Source organism: Lynx canadensis, chromosome B1 (genome assembly GCF_007474595.2).
Source record: "Lynx canadensis isolate LIC74 chromosome B1, mLynCan4.pri.v2, whole genome shotgun sequence".
NCBI classification, from domain to species: Eukaryota; Metazoa; Chordata; class Mammalia; order Carnivora; family Felidae; genus Lynx; species Lynx canadensis.
In genome coordinates this window covers 72,084,351-72,098,714 of record NC_044306.2, presented here as the reverse complement: position 1 = coordinate 72,098,714, position 14,364 = coordinate 72,084,351, and the positions used below count along the sequence as shown (strand labels likewise).

The following is a 14,364-nucleotide window of genomic DNA, read 5'->3' as shown; positions in this document are numbered from 1 at the left end:
CTTCTACTCACTCCGATCAGTGTTTGTCCCTTGCACCCCACTGAAATGGTTCTTATCAAGGCCGTCAGTGTTGCTTGCTAAAATCATGGTCGATTCTCTCCCCTTATGTCCCTCAACATCTGGCAACTGAAGAGCTTGAGAACTCCCTCCTTTAAACATTTTCTTCCTTAGGCTGTGACACCACACTTAACCTGGTTTTCTTAGTACCCCGTGGCTGCACCTTCTCAGTGTTGTGTCGGTACTCTTTCCCTACTGAACCTTCGAATGTTGTAGTGCCCAAAAGCTCTGTCCCTATTCTCTTCTTTGTCTGAACTTTATTGACTCACCTTTTCTCTTCTCTCTAGCCCTTCCCACAATTCTCCACCGAGCTACAGATTCATGTATCATATTTTATATTTCTACTTGGATGACTAGTCGACACACTAAAATTAACATGATAGTCTTAGAACAAGTGATTTCCCACACACTCCAATCTGATGAAATGAATCCACTTCCCACCCCGCTTTATCAATGTCCTTAAAATGGCACCACCGTCGATTGTGTTACCTAGACTATAAACCTCAGAGTGATCGTTGCTTTCTCCCCCTTACAGCTCACCACCTCCGCCTACAATTAAATACCCGAATACATCTTTTTTTGACTTCCTTCAGTACTACACCCCAAGGCAAGCCTCCTTCATCTGTTCCACCTCAGCCAACCAAGGATCATCCTCACTCTTCGGCTCACTTTCTTGCTCACCTCCTCCCCGCAGTTCATCCTGCACACAGTAGCCAGACTATCTTCCTGAAGTACAAGTCAGATATCATCATTCCTGTGTTAAAAACCCTCTAATGGCTTCCCATGGCAGCCGGAATGAAATTTAAATTTGTTACCACAGACTAAAATGTCCTCTTTGATCAACATCCTGCCAGCCTGTGTCACTTGATTTTCTTCCATTTTTCCCGTCACTCTCTGATACCCGGCCACCCTGGCCTTACTTTTATTCATCAGACTTCCTAAACCCTTTCCTGAATCGAAGATACTGGCTATTCCTCTGCTTCCCACTCCTTTCCTAGATCATCGTATGTATTCTTCTTTCTCATAATTAGACCTAAGTCAAATATCCCCTCTTCAAAGAGACACTCCTGGGGTGCCTCAGTGGCTCAGTCGATTGAGCGTCGGACTCTTGATTTAGGCTCAGGTCGTGATGCCAGGGTCATGAGCCCACGTTGGGCTCCATGCTGAGTGTGGAGTGCTTATGATTCTCTTTCTCTCTGCCCCTCCCCTGCTCACATGCACCCCCCCCCCAAAAAACAAAAGACACTCCTTCACTGTTATACTTAGAGGAACAACTTTCACCTCACACACCTCACGTTATCTTATTTTTTTCATCTTCTCAGCTCATATCTGTGTCTGAAATGTTGTTTTCTTTATGTGTTTATTGCCTGCCTCCCCTTGTAGAGTGTCAGCCTCCTGTGGTAGACGTTTTCTCTCCCTAGTTCCCAGATCAATGCCTGGCACACAGTAGTAGGAAAGTAGTGAGTATTTATTGATTGACTGTCCACGCTTTGATACGAAAATGAGTCACTATCCATGAGAATTGGAAAACTTCCTAGGGATTATTGTAATGGTAATAGACCTGTAAGCTTCCCGGGTAAACCAGGAAGGGATGAGAACTCCTGTCTCAGGATTTGACTTTGCTTTCTTTGGAGGATTGGAGAGTAAGAATCCTGTGATCACATGACTAGTTGCTAGTCCAGTCACTGCTGGTGAGTGTTCAGTAACGTCATACATGTGCACGTGCACGTTGAGGAGTCCGTGTGTGTGTGTCTATCCTTAAAACCAAACCTTTGCATATAGAAAAAGCGATTTTCTGTTTCTTCTGATTGTTTTTAAGCAGCATAAAAGAAAATCTTCCTTCGTTTCATATCTCAAAGTCTGGTTGTCTTGAATCTTGATAGGAAACATTGATATCAGCAACTCATTTTACTCCCAAAACGTAATATAGGATCTCTTGTCTTCCAACAGAGGATCATGACATTTTGATATACATATTCGGCACCAGGTTAAGGTCCATAGCTTCAATCCTTAAATTCACCACGTTGGCCATGTTACTAGACTTACTAGATGTGCAAAAACAGGATTTTACACTACAGCGTTACCTTTTATTAATAAAATATCTTGTATTATAATAGTAACCTATGCTTATTTTAGAAAATTTTTTTCTAAAAAATTTATATTATATATATTTGCATATATATGCATATCGGAAAGTTACATTTGCATATCAGAAGTTATATTTGCATATCAGAAAGTTACATATTTGCATATCAGAAAGTTATACGTAAATAAAAATAACTCATAATTTCAGTATCCAGAGACAGTATTCACTTTTTTGTTTTTTTTTTAATTATTTCTTAGTATGTGTTTATATGCACATATATAAATGATAATGAAAACTTAATCGATACTGAGCATCAATGCATTTGCTATTTTTATTTCTATCTGTTATAAACAAATATGGTATGTTTTTTTTTCCTTTTTTTTGTTTCAAGTTTTTATTTAAATTCTAGTTAGTGTATAGTGTAATATTAGTTTCAGGAGTAGAATTTAATGACTTATCACTTACCTGTAACACTGTTCATCACAAGTGCCCTCTCCCTTTTTGTTTTTAAGTTTATTTATTTGAGAGAGATAGAGACAGCATGAGTAGGGGAGGGGCAAAGAGAGAGGGAAAGAGAGAGAGAGAATCCCAAGAAGACTCCGCATTGCCAGCATAGAGCCCAATGCCAGGATCAGACTCATGAAACCGCGACATCATGACCTGAGCTGAAAACGAGAGTCAGATGCTTAACCGACAGCCACCAAGGCACTCCAGAAGTGCCCCCCACCTTAATACCCATCACCCATTTAACCCGTCCCCTGCCCACCTGTCTTCCAGCAGCCCTCAGTTTGTTCTCTATAGTTAAGAGCCGCTTGTGGTTTGTCTCCCTCTCTGTTTTATCTTATTTTTATTTTTCCTTCCCTTCCCCTATGTGTATCTGGTTTTTTTTCTTAAATTCCACATATGAGTGAAGTCATGTACTATTTGTCTTCCTCTAACTGACTTATTTCATTTAGCATAATACACTCTCGTTCCATATACTTTGTTGCAAATGGCAAGATTTCATTCTTTTTGATGGCTGAGCAATATTCATATATATACACATATATATATGTGTGTATATATTTGTGTATATGTATGCATATGTGTGTGTATATATATATATATATATATATATATATATATATATTTATCCATTCATCAGTCGATGGACATTTGGGCTCTTTCTATAATTTGGCTATTGTTGATAGTGCTGCTACAAACATTGGGGTGCATGTGCCACTATTTTTCCTTTTTCAATTTACTTACCTCTCACTCTCATATAGGAAATATTTATGTCTTACGTAAAGGGCAAGTGGCAGTTAAAATGCTTTATGTAGGAAACAAAGAAATATTTAACATGAAATACCTCTAATAGCATTTTAAAATGCTTTCTTTTAAAAATAGTTTATTTTTTTCCAAATGATAGAAAAACTTAAAAAGAGAGTAATTTAAATTTCGATAAAAAGTCCATGCTTTGTGAAATTTAATAAATGGATTATAAAACAGAGACATAATTTCAGTTTCATCAAAGTTGGGGACAAATAGTAGAAGCTATTAGAAGTTGTACAGGGGTGCCTGGGGGGCTCAGTTGGTTGAGTGTCTGACTTTGGCTCACTTGGATTCAAGCCCCATGTTGGGCTCTGTGGTGACAGCTCAGAGCCTGGAGCCTGCTTCATATTCTGTGTTTCCCTCTCTCTCTGCCCTTCCCCTGCTTGTGCTCTGTCTCTCTCTCTTTCAAAAATAAATTAACATTAAAAAAATTAAAAAGAAGTTGTACAAATATAGGGGTGCCTGGGTTGCTCAGTCGGTTAAGCCTCCAACTTCAGGTCAGGTCATGATCTCACGGTTTGTGAGTTCGAACCCTGCATTGGGGTTCTGTGCTGACAGCTCTTGGAGCCTGGAGCCTGCTTCGGATTCTGTGTCTCCCTCTCTCTCTGCCCCTTCCCCACTCGTGCACCGTATCTCTCTCTCTCTCTCTCTCTCTCTCTCTCAAAAATAAATAAACATTAAAAAATTTTTAAAAAAGTTATACAAGTATAAAACCTATTTAGTTCCTTGGGATTATTGGTAATACATTGAATTTTGGGGTGACATTTGTCAAAAAATAAAATAATATCAGATGTAGCTTCCTTGATATATTTATGAAACACTTATACATTTAAGACACAGAGTACACACCCACATGCACAAAAAACCCTAACCTCAAATCCTTATCTGTCATTTCCAGTTCTAATCAGTAATTTAGAATGTTGCTGTGTAATGACCGTTATACATTCCTTTATTCTAAATGTCATGAGGAGTTTATTATTGGGGACAGTTTTCTGCTTTCCTGTTAGCTGTTACTGAAGTGCAGAAAACGGAAGTATTGTCCAAGTTTCAGGTCAGTGGATTAATGAGATAGGTTTATGTGGTGGTGAGGGATCATTAAAGACAAACATGGCAGGTGGGGAATATAAATGGATACTGCCCAGTATAGGCAGGTAGTAGACCTCGGAACTCTTATTTGCAAGAGAGCTGGGAACTGATAGCAGGGAAACAGGACTTGAATTCTATAAGGGGAAAGAACAAAGAGAAGAAAGAGAATGTGGGAGAGATGACAGAAAATAGGATAGTTGATGCAGCATTTTGAGGTAACTGTTATCTGGTCAAGAAGGAGTAAGGAAAACTCCCATGACCTGCCTGAGCCTGTTGCTGCTTTTCATATGCCTTAATTCCATCAAGCTTTCATTTAAATGGTTTTATTTTTTCCACCTGTTTTCCTTAAAAATTCTGATCTTTTCTTAAAGATGATTTAATGAACATTCTAACTCCATAACATTCTAATTGTGTTTATCTGTAAGTTTCTTTAAAAAACATAAAACTTGGGGGCGCCTGGGTGGCTCAGTCAGTTGAGCGTCCGACTTCAGCTCAGGTCATGATCTCGCAGTCTGTGAGTTTGAGCCCTGCGTCGGGCTCTATGCTGACAGCTCGGAGCCTGGAGCCTGCTTCAGATTCTGTGTCTCCCTCTCTCTGTGCCCCTCCCCTGCTCATTCTCTGTCCCTCCCTGTCTCAAAAATAAATAAAAACATTAAAAAAAAATTTTAAAATACGTAAAACTTGTATCCAGAAGACACGCCATACAGCCCCAAACACAGAGCTTTCCAGATATCTCATCTTGAGCAAGGCACTTAATAAATTCTAACGATATACTTTAAAGCCACTTCTAAATGCTGAATATTTTATATAAATTCAAATACAAAGTTATGATTATAATTACCATATTTAAGGGGTGCCTGGGTGGCTCAGTCGGTTGAGCATCTGACTTCGGCTCAGGTCATGATCTCACTGTTCATGGGTTCAAGCCCCGCATCAGGCTCCGTGCTGACAGCTCAGAGCCTGGTGCCTGCTTTGGATTCTGGGTCTCCCTCTCTCTCTGCCCCTTCCCCACTCCTGCTCTGTCTCTCTCTGTCTCTCAAAGGTGAATAAAGGTGAAAAGAAAAAAAAATTAATTACCACATTTAACAGGAAGTGTTGGGATAATGTGGACAGAAAAAAGAAAGCCCTTAATCACTTACAATTTTATGTTTTTATTTATCAAACCTTTATAGTTTCGGGCATTTTTATAATTATTTTTTAAATATTTCAAGCATACAAAAAAAATCAAAGAAAATATGATACCCATGTGGCCAATGCTAATATTTAATAAATGTCAGCATTTTGCCATATTTCTTTTGAATTTCTTTTGCCATATTTCTGTTTTATTAAAAAATTAAAATATTCTAGGCCCCAGCCCCTGCTGTCTGATGTGCTGGACTCTGTGCCCCTTAGGGTTTGCGGGAGTTGCTGAGAACATGTATTTCCTACAGACGGACAGGCTCCCAGAGAGAGAGGCAGGAAGGCACTGAGAAGAGCATGTTCAGCAACTTCTCCCAAACTCACCAATAAGACACGTTGCTTCTAATTACCAGGAAAGAAAGTGGACAGAGAGAGGCCAGGAGGCTAAACTCTCATTTAGGTACCTGCAGGTAGAAAAGCAAAACCAGAGAAAAATTGATTCCCACTCAACCTGCCCCTATCCTTTCACGACTTGCCTTAAATCTGTTATATACTATGTTTTTGAGATTTTTTTTTTTGATGAAATGTAAATCTAGTTCATTTATTTAAACTATTCCTAATGCAGTGGTGTGCTGGTAAACCAGCGCTGGGGCCGGTGGGGTGGGAGGGTGGGGTGGGGCGGGGTAAAGTGGAGAATCTCTCTACCTTTTTAGTATTTACCAATTTCTGTGGTGTACCTACTGCTACCATAGCAAGTTTCAGGCTACAGATAGTTTCATTGGCTCATAAAATTCCTGAATGTTTAACAGTTGGTCCTCATAAGCCAGCATGAGCTAGATCTAGCATGGCACTATCTGTGCATGTGATATAATATGTATTCTAGAGTATGAATAAGCCATGTACAGCTATAACATACCTATAAATGGTATTCCCAGATCATAGGGCATATCCAGTTCAGCTTTGCTGAGCATCCATTAGCTGTCCAAATTGGTCTTGCTGATTTATATTCCACCAGCGGTATATGAAGGTTTCTATTCCCCAAATGTTACCAGTATGAATGTTGAGTGATAGCTAATTGATGCTTAACCAATCCTGTTTAATCTGTTTATTTGATCTTCACAACTGTCCTAAGAGACCTGTACTATTATTCCTTTCCACAGGCTAGAAAATAGACACCTTTGCTGCTATTCAAACTTAGGTCTACCAGACTTTGAAGCCTATATGTTTAATACTATGGAATTCTGTAACTTTTCATTATATATTACCAAATATTATGCTTTATAAATAACACACACTTAAATATTTCTGGATCATGACTAAAGCATCATTTTATTAATTATTTTTCAGATTGCATATTTATTGATGACTTTCCAAAAATGAGCTAACTGAATACTCACATGTTCTTTTCTGCTGGAAGACTGTCATTTGTGAGACCTAGGTTTCTATTCAGTTTTTTTTCCTTCATTGCATAGAACGGTGTCACAGTACCAAATCTAATGCAGCACCATCCTCCAGTTGCATTAGGACATGACATCACAAACTAATGAGTAGGAGGCCATGGTCTGGTTTAGGGCCCAGAACTGACAACATTTTTTCATCCATTGCCTGAATAATAGATTAGAAAGACGCTTATTAAGTTTGCATTTGACAGAAAGCTAGGGAAGCAAGTAGAAAGAGGAGCCAGTAACTTCATCAGTAGGATTGGAATTTAAAATGAATTGAACTCATATGTAGAAGAAACCAAACAAATGAGCACAGGGAAAACAGAGAGAGGGGCTGGGAACCAAGAAACAGACACTTGGGGCACCTGAGTAGCTCAGTCAGTTAAGCATTCAACTCTTGATTTGGGCTCAGGACCTGATTTCATAGTTCACGAGATCAAGTCTCTCATCGTGCTCCATGCTGTCAGCAGATTCATGATCTCTCTGTGTCTCTGTCTCTCTCTCTCAAAATAAATAAATAAACTTAAAAAAAAAAAAAAGATACAGACGCTTCACCATAGAGAACAAACTGATGGTTACCAGAGGGGAGGTGGGCAGGGGGATGGGTGAAATAGATGATGGGGATTAGGGAGGGCACTTGTGATGAGCACCGGGTGCTGTATGGAAGTGTTGAGTCACTATGATGTATACCTGAAACTAATATAACATTGTTTGTAATATAAACTGTATGTTAACTAACTGGAATATAAATGAAAACGTTAAAACAAATTAAAAATAAATAACTAAAATGACTTTACTGTACTGGACAGATAGTAGTAAATAATAAAATTTGGTAGATAGATAGAAAAAGAAATATTTCAAATACCAGATAGTTAAGAAGAGTGTCAATTTGTACAATTAAATCTCCTTTTAGTCCTACTAACCTAGAATTCATATAAATTCTATTGAGATTCAAATGTTATTCTCACATTATTGGCATGTACCTTATATAGAATTTTTCTTCTATAATTTATTGCCCTTGATTGCTTCTCAATAGTATTTACAAAAGGAATGAATTGCTAAAGGGACAATGTTATTTCTCTTTCAACTTAGGAAGCCTTATTCTATAACATTATGTTTCTGCATGGGCTTGGGGTTTTCTTGCTATTATTAGACTTTTGGGTTATTTTTTTTTTTAATTTTTTTTTTTTTTCCAACGTTTATTTATTTTTTTTGGGACAGAGAGAGACAGAGCATGAACGGGGGAGGGGCAGAGAGAGAGGGAGACACAGAATCGGAAACAGGCTCCAGGCTCTGAGCCGTCAGCCCAGAGCCTGACGCGGGGCTCGAACTCACGGACCGCGAGATCGTGACCTGGCTGAAGTCGGACGCTTAACCGACTGCGCCACCCAGGCGCCCCGACTTTTGGGTTATTTTGCATTTTCTCCCAGTACTGTGAATTCATGGTTAAATGAGTTATTGATTATATCTTTACAAAAATATTTTATAATTACTTTTCCTAATAAGAGTGAATATATTATTTGGTAGAATTGTTTTAGTTCTTGTGAACTAATTCTTCATTGTTCTTCTGTGAAGATGTTTGTTAACATCATTAAGATCTGTCAATCATACTGAAAATGGCTGCTTTATTAATACAGACAGTCCTCAGCTTTCAATGATGCAACTTAACGAAATTTCAACTTTACCATGGTACAAAACCTACATGCATTTAGCACAAACCATAGTTTGAATTTTGAATTTTGATTTTTTCTCTGGTTTACCAGTATGCCACATGACCCACGTTCGCAAACAGGGGTATAAACAACCCATACACTTACAACCATTCTGCACTCGCACAATCATTGTTTGTCACTTTCAATAAAATATTTGATAAATTACATGAGATAATAAACGCTTATTCTAAAACAGGCTGTGTGTTAGAGAATTTTGCCAAACTGCAGGCTAATGTAAGTGTTCTGAGGACATTAAGGCAGGCGAGGCTAAGCTATGATGTTCTGTATATTATGTGTACTAAATGCATTTTCAACTCACAATATTTTCAGTTCATGATATTTTCAATTTATTAAGATGTAACCCATCATAAGTCAAGGAAGATCTGTATTTTCAGGAATATTCATTTTTAGGTTGTCTTTTCTTGCGTAGACAGTTATATCGGTAATAGATTTTAATATTGATATTTTTATCTTAATCTTTTCAGATTACTCAAAGACTGTCCTGGTTTTGTGTTTACCCCTCGATCAAGGGAGGAACTCCCACCAAACTTCCCCAGTGAAATTCCTGGAATCTGTCATTTTCTGGAAGCTTATCAACAAGGAACAAATTCAAAACCATGGTTCCAAACGAAAGATGTTGAAGATGGCAATGCCAATTTTTTAGGCAAAGCCTCAGGAATAGATTAGCAAAATGTAAACCCGGGTATTAGGCTTGGGTTTTGACTCCTACGAGCATGTGTGGAATCTCTGAAAGCACTTTAAGATTGCAGATGACTAAGAACAATATTCAAATTTCAGGAGCTAAGTCACCATCTACTTTTTCTTCCATTTAACATGACAAAAATGTATTCACTTCAATACTTCAAGTCTTCAGAGAAAAAAAAAAAAGGAAAGAAGCCTCAAAAATGACATTTGGGGGATATTTCTGTTACTATAACAAACACTTATTACCTGTACTCAAAACTCAGCACCTTGTACATATATCCGGTAATTGTAGTGACCTGACTTGCACAAACTGATGGGGTTACCTGCAGTCTGTGCCCTAGTGGAATGGTTGTTAAAGTGTATTTGTGATAGTGTTGCCTTAAAAAAGCTTTCTGAATAGAAATGATAGTCTTTGATACCATAAGCTCTTTGAACCTTTCAAGTCTGCCTTTTCTTACATTTCTTCATTTAACTGTTGGCATAGATAACAAAATAGGTTGAGTGTTTTTTCTGTTGCACTGTTTCTTCTCCATTTTTTAAGAAGATAAGCAATTATGGGTTAGATGCAATATGAATATAAAATAGTTCATCTATAAATATCAAAGACTGTTTTATAAAAATATCTGCCATAACATAATATGTCATATCAATAAATATCGACTTTTGTTTGACATTATTCTGCACTTTGGTAAAGGCTATTTTCATTCATATTAGCAATTTAATTCCTATTAATTCGTTTTATGTCATAATATCCAGGATACAAGAGGCTTATAGCCAATATAAAAATGCAGTAATATCATTCTAATTTAATTAGAAGTAACATGGGAGTAATGTAAGGATCAGGGAATATACCATGAAGTACAGACGTAAAACATTTAAACACACACACACACACACACACACACACACATGTAGAGTGATTTGGATCTATTTCAGCAGCCATTCTGCATTGCCATGTTGAGCTCTATAAAGTTCCAGTGAGAAATTTAAGTTCAGAAGTGGGAAATGAGACTTGTTCTTTTTGCTAATAGCTTATTTTTTAAGTATGTGTGTTGGACACTTTGGTGTGTATGTATATCCTAAGAATCATCAAGTTTTTTTGTCTAATCAAGTACACATCCGTGAATTTTTCTATTCTGAGATATCACAATGTTATTTTTTAAAGAGAATGTTAGTATTGATGAAAATGATGCTGCGACTTCATTATGGAAATTCCTAAACATTTTTCTGGAGCCGGAACTTTTATTTTTAATGACATTAGCCTAAGCTCTCTGAAGAAGAGAGTAATCTACAGAGTTTGGTTTTGGATAAGGATTTGATTTTTAAAAGATCTCAGTTTCAAAGCAGGAGAAAGATGAACATTGCAATATTTAAATCAGTATTAGCAGTCATTGATACACTAGCCTGGTGACCTCAGGAATAAAAAAGTCACCATTCATTGACCTCTAGCATCCCCAGTTTTCTACTACAGATATGGCAATGATTATCATTTATTAAATGATATCCCAACATCTTGAAGCACTGATTATATCTCACTAAATACCAATCCTATTATTGGAAAGTATCACAGGTCTTGGGAAAACAGAATTTTGGAATGAACCCTCATTATAGCGAAATAATAAGAATTAAGGGATTAAAGGAAATTAAAAAGCATAGAATAAAATGTTTTCTTTATCAAATTTTTAAACACACCCCAATCTTTTAATAATTCATGTTCTAAGTTTGTAAGTTAATTAAAATTCAAAAGTATTTTCTTGGTATACACACACACAGAACCAATGGAAGACAATGTAAACAATGTGAGTAAAAGCTATATGGGAATTCCTTGGACTATTCCTGTAACTACTCCATAAGTTTGACATTTTACCCAAATAAAAAGTTATCAGAAATGTATTTTCATGGAGAAATGAAATCATCTGTGATAGATACCCAGCCCAGCCTACAAAAGCACATTAATTACAAAAGATTACCTTGTGGATTATAAGTAAGATGAACATACATTTCCATGATAGAGTGTGTTCAAAATTCACAGCGTGGATGGCAAGCACATTAAGGAGTCCCTTTTGTCTCTCTTTCTTATCCATTTTGGAGGGTAGTGGTTATGGAGACATTTTCAGATCCAGACCACTGATGGAAACCAGAGACCCAAGAGAGTAAGTTTTCAAGGAAAGTAAGGGATCAAACTAGCACCTCTGAGGTTAGGAGTGGAACTAAGGATAAAGGAAAAAATGGACAGAGAGGGCCTATGACGGGGTTGGGGGCTAACGCTTCTGAATATTGTTGCCAGTTCAACTATTCTAAAAAGTAATGTGGGTCCCAAGAGGGCTTCCCAGTCAGCCTGCTTCTCCTAACTCCAGGAATGCCAGGAACTGTTCCTTCAGTTCTGGTTTTACTGTCTCCATATGTGGCTTCTTATTCCTTCTGTATCTCAAAAGATACCTTTTCCTGGGTGTGTACACGTAGTTATGAACTGGTGCGTCAGGCATTGGAATTTCATATTACTCTAAAGGCCATTAGTCCTTCAGAACCTTTGGTGGAAAGGAAGGAAAAGTTACTTCAATATTTTTTAACCTTTTCTCCACTTATCCCTCATATTGCCTGTCATGCCAAGGCCAACCTCTCCAGTCTTGTCCTATGGTTAAGTTAAAAGCAGTCCTAGGATGGAACAGGATGTTCTCTGGTGGGCCCAGCAAGCTGAAGAGGTGAACGAAGGGGAGTGTTTACTCCACATAGTGTCTGGGGTATAGACATGGCTCCCTGAGACTCCCCAGCTGGGAAAGTGCCAAACTGGAGTTTTACATGCAAAGCCCCAATGAAGTCTAGGGCTATACAATGCTTTAAAGCAATTTTCAAATCCCTGTTAAAGCAAGAGTTAGTAGTCCCAAAAGGAATAAGTTAATGAATTATTGTAGTAGTTTTAAGCATGTGGATTTTACCTGGATAAATCACTATTAAAAAGTGAAAAGAAGAGGTGCCTGGGTGCTCAGTCAGCTAAACATATGACTCTTGATTTCAGCTCAGGTCATCATCTCAAGGTTGTGAGATCCAGCCCCACACTGGGCTCCGTGCTGGGCAAGGAGCCTGCTTAAGGCTCTCTCTCTCTCCCTCTCCATCTTCCCCTCTCTTGCTCATGCATTCTTTTTCTCTCTCAAAAAAAAAAAAAAAAGTGAAAAGGAATCTCTCATACACATTCATTGGGGTGGCTTGAGAGGTCATTATCTTTCACTGAACAATACAACATAAAACGTGTTTTGCCTGATTGCGCACTTTGGTGGTATTTCACTCATTAGATGGCTGTACATGGAAAGTTACACAAAGGCAGATTTGAAAGGTGGAAGGATTGGGGGATAAGGCCCGGCCCTGTGGGTGGGAGGGCAGTACTGGAAGGAGCTAGGCAAAAGGTGTTGCAATTCCTTTGTTGAAGGACTTATCTTCTGCAGTGCAAGAACTGAGTGCTACAGAGACCCTAGATAAGTTCAATCCTCTTGTCTAAATACAGGCTAAAAGCAGGGACAGCTTGCTTTATTGAGCAGAGAACACCAAAATGTAATTTTTAATCAAAGTTTACAGTGTTAAAAATGTACATTTGCGGTTAGGATTCTTCCGAAAGCCTGGGAAATCTTTGCATCCTCTAGTGAGAAGGGGAAGCATCACTCCTGTCCCGAAAAGCATAAGCTTATGGAAGTAATTAGTCCTTGGGAGTCTTGGTTGCACTCAGCCTTCTGCTCTTAGCCACCACTGCTTCCAGGTTTGACATAAAGTGCAAACTTTCTTTTAAGTGCTTCTTTTATTGTGTTGTTGATATGCACTCATTTGGTATTGTTACTTTAAAGCACCTCAAACATTTTACATTTTGTTGCCATCTATACATTTCCTGTGAAGCAGCTTTGCTCTGAACCTGTCACACCTACATCTGTTTTGACTAACTCACACAATCTACACAGTTTTTCATTCAAAGCTCTTCCCCTACCTACCCCCATTTTTTCTATTCAATGCCTGAAAAAACAAAACAAAACAAAAACAAAAAGCAAACAAAAAAGCATAGGTTTTATAAATGCATAGATTCTGATTTAAAAAGAATAAAAACAAACTAAGCAAAAGGAGAAAAAAGGTGATATTCTAAAAGCCAGGCTTCTTTTATCATCAGTACAGATTCTTTTTCATCATAGTGAATTTACATTTCAGGAAAGTGTTAATAATTTAGATTTAAATACCAGGGTAGAAATCAGGACAAAATTTAAATGGCAGATCTAGGACTTTTCAGATATTCTGGTAGAAGATTTTGGATAAAGTTGTGCTACTTTTCCTTTTTTTTTTTTAGTATTTAATGTCAAAATATTACATTGCAAATAAACCTTACAGATTGTGAAGAAATTTGCTTGGCAGAAAAATGACTTTGCATAATGTCTAAACCTTAAAGTAGCTGCTAAGATGTTTGTTACATCTGAAATGTTGCCAAATCCATTTGTATTGAAGAAGGAACTCTGAGGTAGTCTCAGAGAAAATTAAAGCACAGTGAAACAAACATACAGTTACAGGAGTTGGACAAGCCCACATAATACATTGCAGAATGGAAGGGGCAAAACTGAACTGGTCGAGAAAGTTATAGTGATAATGGTCACGGAATTCTGTGCCTTCAGAGAGAGTGATGGCCAGTGAAGCAGGGATATGCAGCATCTAGGCACAGTTCGGTTACAATAAGCCGACTTTTTCCCCAAACAACTCGTGTCTTGGAAATTTGAAGTGAATAAAAATATATTAGTATTTGAGAATATTCTGTTCCTTCACCTCCTCCCACATGTTAATTAAAGATGCCTTGCAAAATCTTATGACAACTTAACATTCA

At 37.7% G+C, this 14,364-nt stretch overlaps 1 protein-coding gene across 7 annotated transcripts in view; it reads left to right on the top strand.

Moving 5' to 3' along the window:
* Positions 1-11,198, top strand: part of GUCY1A1 (guanylate cyclase 1 soluble subunit alpha 1) — a 63,415-nt gene extending 52,217 nt beyond the window's left edge. For 4 of the 7 annotated variants that reach the window (XM_030312863.2, XM_030312864.1, XM_030312868.2 and 1 more), the window contains one exon: positions 9,299-10,201. In XM_030312863.2, coding sequence (XP_030168723.1) covers positions 9,299-9,500 — 202 coding nt within the window. In that variant the 3' untranslated portion in view covers positions 9,501-10,201. Of the gene's footprint in view, positions 1-9,298 lie in introns of all 7 variants that reach the window. The other 3 variants (XM_030312867.1, XM_030312866.1, XM_030312869.1) reach the window with 2 other exon arrangements.
* The last annotated feature ends 3,166 nt before the right edge of the window (positions 11,199-14,364 follow it).